Consider the following 8,531-nt stretch of genomic DNA (forward strand, 5'->3'; position numbering starts at 1 on the left):
TTGAACCTTGCAGACTGAAAAAGATTAATTTCTGGCTGGTTGGAAATTGTTTTTTTTGTCGTTATCCCAAATGGGAAATATGTATCTGGTAGTGAACGTTATGTCTGCTTTAGAATTGCCTTAATCCACACATCCCCTTCACTTTAAGTTCATTGTTTCACAGATGACTCACGTTACCTCCTGGTGGGTGTCTCCCAGACAAGTAATCACATTTCAGACTTAACTGCTGTACAATCAGATTCACTTCTTTGAGGTTCTCATAGACATGTTCTGCGTGTATGTTGATAAAATGAAATGATGAGAGCAATTTTGTGCTCTTAAATGACTTATTTGCATCAGGATCTCAGCAAATGTTACATTTAGTTAGTATGGTTTGTCAGACAAATTACAAAAAACTATTTAAGCTGTATGCTGTGAATCTTCACAATTTTTTTTATATGGTGCAAGTCTACAGTTTCCAAAATTAAGTGACTTTCTGCCAACCTTCATAGCAGATATTGATCATTTGACTTGAGTCTTAAATTTTTGTGGTTTTTTTGTTGTTTTTTTTAAACCACTGACATCTGTATTGCTCCTTGGCAACCAGATGGATTCACACTTCCCCACAATCTTGTTACAGGAACCATTTTATGGGAAATGTCTGCATTATTCGATTACTGTTCATAGCCCTCCTTGTGTTTCTCCTGGTAGTTTCCTCCCATGTGCTGAGCACATCAGACTGAAAGAAGGAAATGAATCAGAGCCTTCAGATGCTTCAGTTTTGTCTTTGTCACAATTTCATGATTTTGTTTTTCCTTTTTAAAAAGTCCCACCAGTCCTCATGTTTGAACCAAGTTAAAGGTTATTTATTGTTGGATTGAATGTCTACAATACATCGACATATGCTGTATGGTTTTTATTTTTTGGTAGCACTTTAGAATAATGCCATACTATCAAACATTATTAAGGTATTAGCAAGTGCCCAAATTCATCATTTATATAGCATTACTCCTCCTTAGTATGACATTTATAAATGCTGATATATTATTATGACTATGATTATTACTAGCAGTGATGTGGTAGCAGTGATAGCTGTACATGATGGATAAACATCTGTATTTATAAACGGCATGCTAAGGAGAAGTAATGACATACAAATGATGAATTAAGCACTTACTAATGTTTCCTAGTGTGGCGTTGTTATAAAGTGCTGCCAGTCTTTTTCTCATGACAGTGTACTAAAATGGTTTGCTGTTTTCAAAATAAACACATTCTCTATATGCTGTTAATATATTCTGAGGTCGTGTCAAGTTAAAGAGAACTAACTGTCTTATGCAAAGATTTCCACAGGGATCTCTTTCTTTTCCCAGTTTTTATCCCCACTAACATCAGCACAGTGTCAAAGTGAGCTGTCACTGACACCTGAGATGCAGTTGCTGTTTGCCACAGTTGGTGTTGGGGAGTCCGTGCACTTGGCCAGCGAGGACTTTGGTCACAGCGGTACGCCGTCTGACAGGTCAGAATGGTTTGAGCCGAAGCTGTTGATGTAGCTGAGCTCTGTGGGTATGGGATTTGTGGGCTCCTTGGTCACCTGTGAAAGGCAGAAGATGTTATTAGACAAACATATCTCACGAAATAGTCCCTAAAAATAAGAAAACAGTCTTATTTTATCTTATTTTAAGTTGTATGATTTGTGCCTGGAGCAAAGTAATGAAGCCAGTGAGCTTCACAACGCGTGTTAGTCTCATGATTATTGTCCATAAAATGACAAACGTAGCCCTGACTTTGACCACAGTTTAAGTGAAGACCCATTAGCTGACCATTATGTCTATGCTTAATTAAATCTTGAACAATACTGTAGGAGCAGCGATTCTTGTGAATTGTGAAAAGATAGACAACAGACACTTCCCCATGACCTCAGCTCATCAGTCCTTCAGGCTGATGAGCTAATAATTGACAGCATTCTCCACAAGACCTGGAGACAAACTAGATTTCTTCTCTGGATGGACAATTTAATTCTATTTATAAAAGTCTTCTACTGGATATAGAAGCAGATTCACAAAAATTCACAAAAACAAATGAAACTGAGTTGCGTTGAATGAATAACGCTTTTTTTTTGCTCACTTCATCAAACTTTCTCTCACTGTAGACTTCATTCTTGTCGATAAATGTCAGCATGATCCAGTCGCAGATTATTGTACACTACAGAGAGGGGAGATGAAGCAGAATAACAGTTACACTAATTGAACAGTGCCGCTTTAATGTCTCAGGATAAAAACAAATTAGTCAATACTCACAATCCCAACAGAAGTCATAGCAGTCACTGTGCTGATGATGGTTGGAATAGGACTAAATTTACCAGCCTGCACAAAAATGACACACAGTTGTTATGGAGTTGTACAGAAAATATTAAAAATGGAAAAACTGACATATTGAGACTTTAAAAACACAGACAGACAGATAGATAGATAGATAGATCTTAATCATATTTTAATGTATTCTCCTCGACGGTGCTCTCTCAGCTTGGTTGTAAACAGTTTAGCTTACAGCACGTTGAGGTGACTGTTGTTGTGATTTGGCACAAATTGAATTGAAATATTGGGGGGGAAAATCGTAGAAAATTGAAAATGTTTGTAACACTAAAGAGTTAATTCCTAATAATTAAAAAAACATAACATAAAAAAATAATATAACGATAGATACAACAATAAGCAGGTCTAAAGTAGAATCTACTCACATGTCCATGAACTATGATGTCTAGACGGATACCATAGGCCTTGATTAGTGTCCGAGTTTCTTCCCCATCCTTACTGTAGTATTTGGCAAACCTGTAGAATTACACATAAATTATTACAACAAGAAAAAAAAACAGGTGAGCATAGCACAAGAGCGTTTTAAAGACTGTTTTAAAAATAAAGTATAAAAGTCAGTGTTGGACGCCGGTGCTAACCTGTAATAATAACCAGCGTCGGGCAGATCCTTTCGGAGATCAAGGCGACGGAACGAGTATGTGGGTTTACAGTGTGAGGGATCCAGATCCAAGTTACACTTCCAGTTGATGAAAACACCGATCACTCCTCCCTGAACTCAGACAGCATGACAGTAGTCATTTTTAACCCTCGTGGGTGCCATTCTTAAGACATCATGTAAACAGCAATATCCCAGGAGAAGAATATAAAGTATTCAAACTTTATCAGTAACACAAATGAAATACGTGCCTGAGTACTTTCTGGGCAAATCCTAAAAGTAATCTTGGGAAAATTCAAACACCAAGACACCAATCAGATTAGAATTAACTAATGAGAAATTTGGATAGAGACGGCACAAACCATAATGATATTACCACATAAGAATCTGCAAAACTGTAAAATAAGTTTCATATTTACTGAAGTGTTACAATAGCTGATTTGGGACAAATCGCAAGAATGGCCTTTCTGTCTAAGTTTTATATGTCTATTTTATGTCTATGTGAATGTTATTTATAGAGACATAAATTTATTCTAATTTCTATTGTAATGTTAAGATTTGTTCTAATTTTAGATTGCTGGCTGGGGCTTGATGTTGATCCACACATTTTAAAATGAGAAACACTCTCCACAAATGAAATATTGTGAACACTATGCAGTGCAGTGCAGGCATCATACTCACGGTGTTGCAGAGCTCACTAAAATTCTCCCTCGCTTGTGCTGCGATGTATCCCAAGCGGAAGATGGGACAGTAGGGGTCATGCTCCTCATCATAGTGACACTTATTCAGGTATCTCTTACTGTCTCGCTTGTTTCGGGCATCCTTAATATTTCCCCTGCCAAAGACAAGAACATCAGTATCTGCAGCTTAAATGTCCAGAAGTATTAACTTCTATGTGACCCTACCTCAGCACTTTAAATTTGGGGAAGTGGATAGAGTTCCTGATGAACACTGTGAAATTGATGGCCTCCTCTAATGGTGGTTCTCTGTTGAAGACAGCAAATATTTAACATTTCCTTAAAGTGACCTTGAAGTGGTTTTTGCATCTGGTTCAGGTTACACAATTTGTTTGACTGGTTTGGTCATCATTTGTTCAAAGTAGTGACCGAGAAACTGATAATATCCATCTTGTCTCCAAGGAAGCACAGTGGATCTGTTTTCTCACATAGAGAAGGTTCTTGGTTCTTTCAAAAACCCCAAAATATGTGAACTTTATTGTGTTTTACTCATGTGGATGTGTTTTGATGACTAGTTTTTTTTTTTCCAAGCTGTATTTAATGATGACTTAATATTTAATGCTTTACTAATTTTACTAGTTATTACACAAGAGATATCTTTTGGGGATGGAAGCTCCAGTATTTCCCATTTTTGTAACATAATATAAAGAATTCAAGCTTAAGACTGCCACTGCATAACCAAACAGAAATCTACTCCCTTTAGAGATCACCACAGCAGACTATCTGGCCCCATCTCAACTTCCCTCTCTCAAAACTGCTGTATGCTGTATGTACTCGTTTCTAATCTTGCACATCCTGGTCAATTTCAGAGAAAATCTTAACATTTTCTGCTTTGCCACCTGTCTTTTTGTCAAAATCATGCATCAAGCCAAATCTCTTGTAAATTTTACTTTTCACTCTTGCTGCTATCATAGTCACAAATCACCTCTGACACCCTCCACCCTGCCTGCACTCTCCTCTTCACCTCTCTTGTGCACTGTGGATTTAAATGTTTTTAAACAGGTTTTTAAACTCATCTTACTTCACTACCTCTCCTCCTCGCAGCTTCACTGTAACATCTGTTTCCCTCATTTACACACACATTCTGTTTGCTTCCACTGACTTTAATATCTTTTTTTCTCCAGAGCATACCTCCACCTCTTCAGGCTCTTTTCCACCTGCTGCCTACTCTGAGCGCAGATCACAATGCCTTCTGTGAACATTACAGTCCACAGAGACTCGTGCCTTACCCTATCTGTCGGCCTGTCCACCACTGCAAACAAGAAAGGGCTCAGAGCCAATCCCTGATGTAATCCCACCTCCACTTTAAAAACATCTGTCACTCCTACCACACAACTCATCCTACATATTCTTCACCGGCCTCTCAATTCCTGAAGACTACTTAAAGAAATTACAAGAAAGCTTGGCTGAGTGTGTTCAGTAAATATTGACTTTCAAGCTTGTTAGGACTGTACCATTTTGTTTTTGCCTTCATTTCCATGTATGTTTGCACATGTTTTAATAAATCGCTGCACCAATTCATATTTTATTTCATGTTAGTTTCCCATGTTTTTGGATATTTAGGCTCAGTTTGAGTCTGTTTAGAACTTGTATGGATTTTTAGAGCAATGCATATATACCTGACATGATGCTGATGATTCTGTAGCACCCATCTTACCGTACTACAGCGTATTCCTCAATCGGACACCAGCTTTGTACCTCACAGGTTTTAAAGGTGTGGTTGTAGTACTGAACACATCTGCCCGTCCTTCTGCCTGTAGGAAAGTGTTTGAAACAAACGGTGGCAAATACAAATCAAAAAAGGCATGAAGAAAAATTAGATGAGAAGTGAAAACATTACCGTGGCCACTGAAGTTGACTTCCCCTTCAACGCAGTCAGAATCAGTGGTGCAGTTGGCATCGGCAACATTAAAATGCTAAAGTGAATAGAGACAGATGTCAGTGATGGGAGGGAAAATGTGTCTTTGTTACTCAGTAGATTTTAGATGACCTCTCACCTCAGCACAGGTGCCTTGTCTCTGATTGAACGTGAATTCTCGTCTCAGTATTGTGCTAATCACATCGCCACCCTAAACAAAAAGGGGGAAAAAAAGACTTAAAGTGGTTAACTCAAGCATGAGCTATGCTGCACAAGTTTAATGAAGAAATCACCTCTGAGGGTCTGGCATACTCCACAGTGTCCAGGATCTCATCTCCGTGAATTGCTGAGCCTTTCATGAGAGTATAAACAGAGCTCTCTGGACGGGTTTCGCTCTCTTGGTATGCTTTCTGACTTATAAAGACATACCTTCAGGATGATAGAAGAGACAGCGGTAATATCACATTTTCTACCATGATGTCAGTTTTTATTGGAGGTGTCATGTTACGCTGGATCTGCTCAGCCCTCTTTGCTGAAGCCAAGAAAAGGTGATGATGTACTTTAATTCAGGGCATTTAGTTTATTTCAAATCTGAAACACTTTACATCTGTTCTCCTTGGATAGCATTTAAATCTCTGATAATATAGAGAGGGGATGAGCCACACTCAGTTGGATTGTTGAATTTTATGCTGTTAATTGCAAATGGGATGCATTTCCTCCCCACAAAACTGCACTACATGAGTTCAAATTTAAAGCCGTAGTGTATTTATTTTATCTGCATGAATATTATTCATTAAAAATAATTTTACTATAATTAAATTTAAAAGAAAACACATTTAGACCAACAGATCTAGCAGAAAAAATGTAGAAAAGACAAAATAAACCTTTGAATTTCATATATTGTTCACACACCTGGTCATTAGACATGCAAAAGTACAAACATGAAGCTTACCATATGAAATAAGTGATCACAAGAAACTGAACACCCCTGTAAATCACGCCAAGAGTTCTGTTCTTAACCACCATCACCTTGGGGGTCTCATAGTCCCAAAAGCCATGAATATACTCCTTCAGGAAGTTATGTAGCCCCATGATGATTTTATGGCACGTTTCCGTCATATCCTCAGATGTTCTTGTGAAGTCTTATGATTGAATCTGTATATTTAGCTTTAAATATCTGTCATTATGTCTTTTTCTCCGCTCCAGCCTGCATTTCTCTCAAGCATCCCTGGCACCAGTGAGTGAACGAGAGAGTAGGGGGTGGGTCCTGATGTGGTTGAAGGCAGGCTTCATTTTTTTTTTATGCCACTCTATTCTGATAAATCAGCTTTATGCCTGGATCAGCTTCTCCCTGTACAAGACTCTTTTAACTTTCATTTTCTTGTTATTAGTTTTTTTATCTTTCTTTTTTTTTTTTACATAATGGCTTACTTTGCACATAAACTGTTTTTAAATTGTCGATTTTAAATTGAAATGACTGGTTTTGACCCCTGTGTGTTGGTCTGGATGTTTATGGTCAACTGTCAAGCCTGCAGAAAGGTGTGATGAAAAAGGGGATGCCAAATAAGCACAATAACCTGTCCATACCTGAGGTCTTGGAAACTGCCAAGCAAAGACTCGCAGCCTTGGGTAGCTGCTTGGAAAGGTATACCAGAAAGACTGAAGCCAGGAGAATAAACCATCTAAGGTACTCTTAGTGGCAGGGAAACAATATGAGAACAACAGCCCCACTAATGCTGGAGACCTAGCAATGCTGGAAGACCATGTGGGGGGTGGATGCAACCTATAGCAATAATGCTCAGTGGCTAGTGGCTCTAAGAGCAGACCACAGCAACCTCCCTGGACAAGATCCAGTAACCATCATAGTAGTAGACATCTGAGAAAGGGTCTTAAGCATGAAGATTTGGACAGCACCAGGCCTTGACAGGATACACAGATACTGACTAAAGGAGCTAACTGCCCTCCATGAATCTCTGGTAGCACAAATTAACCACCTGCTAATGGATGAGACACGACGAGAATGGCTAACTGAAGGCCGGACAGTCCTGATTCCAAAGGATGCCCAGAAGGGACTGGTCCTATCCAACTACTAGCCAATAACTTGCTGCATTACATGGAAGCTTCTGTCAGGCATCATAGCAAATGGAACAGGCACATGGCTCAATACATGAGCGGGGCACAGAAAGGAATTGGCGGAAAAACCCAGTGAGGGGGAAACATTAGCTACTGGTAAAGCAGTAACGGTAAGACCAGACCGACCAATCTACGCACTGCCTGGACTGACTTCAAGAAAGCCTCTGACTCAATGACTCACATGTGGATCCTGGAATGCCTAGAACTGTACAAGTACTTTTTCTACTCAATCAGAGCATTCAGAGTGCTTTATACAGCATCCCTCATTCACCCATACACACCCATTCATACAAGCCCTTTTTCTATGCTTAAGTGTTTTCTATCTAACATTCACACTTGGATGGATGCATTGGAGAGCAACAAGGTGTTAATATCTTGCACAAGAATATTTGGTATGCAGTCTGGAGCAGCCAGGGATCAAACCACCAAGAATCCAATTAGTAGGTACTCTTACACTTCTGAACTACAGCCAACCCTGTACATCAGGAACATGCCAACAAATGACCATGTGCTTAGCAAATATTTCAGGCATCAGAAACATGAGAAAGAAGAAGAGCAAGTAGGGGAACCATCATGGAAGGTCAGGCCCCCGTACGGTATGTACCACCGGCAGATAGAAGAAGTGTCTGTTATCAAGAAATCCAACCAATGGCTGGATAAAGCTGTACTGAAAGACAGCACAGAGGCACAAATCATGGCAGCGCAGGAACAAGCTGCAAGTACAAGATCCATAGAGGCCATGGTGTACCACACCAGCCAAGACCCCAGGTGCAAGCTGTGCAAAGATGTCCCTGAGACAATCCAACACATAACACCAGGGTGCAAGATGGTAGCAAGTAGAGCATGCATGGAATGCC

General features: G+C 39.4%; 1 protein-coding gene across 1 annotated transcript; it reads right to left on the reverse strand.

The window, feature by feature from the left end:
• Nucleotides 1-510: 510 nt before the first annotated feature.
• Nucleotides 511-8,083, reverse strand: p2rx2 (purinergic receptor P2X, ligand-gated ion channel, 2). The gene is made up of 12 exons (XM_085180339.1): nt 6,494-8,083; nt 5,835-5,970; nt 5,681-5,752; nt 5,524-5,599; nt 5,341-5,437; nt 3,852-3,932; nt 3,628-3,781; nt 2,930-3,060; nt 2,717-2,807; nt 2,277-2,342; nt 2,104-2,181; nt 511-1,570 (listed from the first exon to the last, which is right to left on the reverse strand). The coding sequence occupies exons 1-12, from the start codon at nt 6,658-6,660 to the stop codon at nt 1,472-1,474; spliced, it is 1,248 nt and encodes a 415-aa protein (XP_085036465.1). The 5' UTR covers nt 6,661-8,083; the 3' UTR covers nt 511-1,471.
• Nucleotides 8,084-8,531: the final 448 nt, after the last annotated feature.

This window comes from Neolamprologus multifasciatus, chromosome 12 (assembly GCF_963576455.1).
Source record: "Neolamprologus multifasciatus chromosome 12, fNeoMul1.2, whole genome shotgun sequence".
Taxonomy (NCBI): Eukaryota; Metazoa; Chordata; class Actinopteri; order Cichliformes; family Cichlidae; genus Neolamprologus; species Neolamprologus multifasciatus.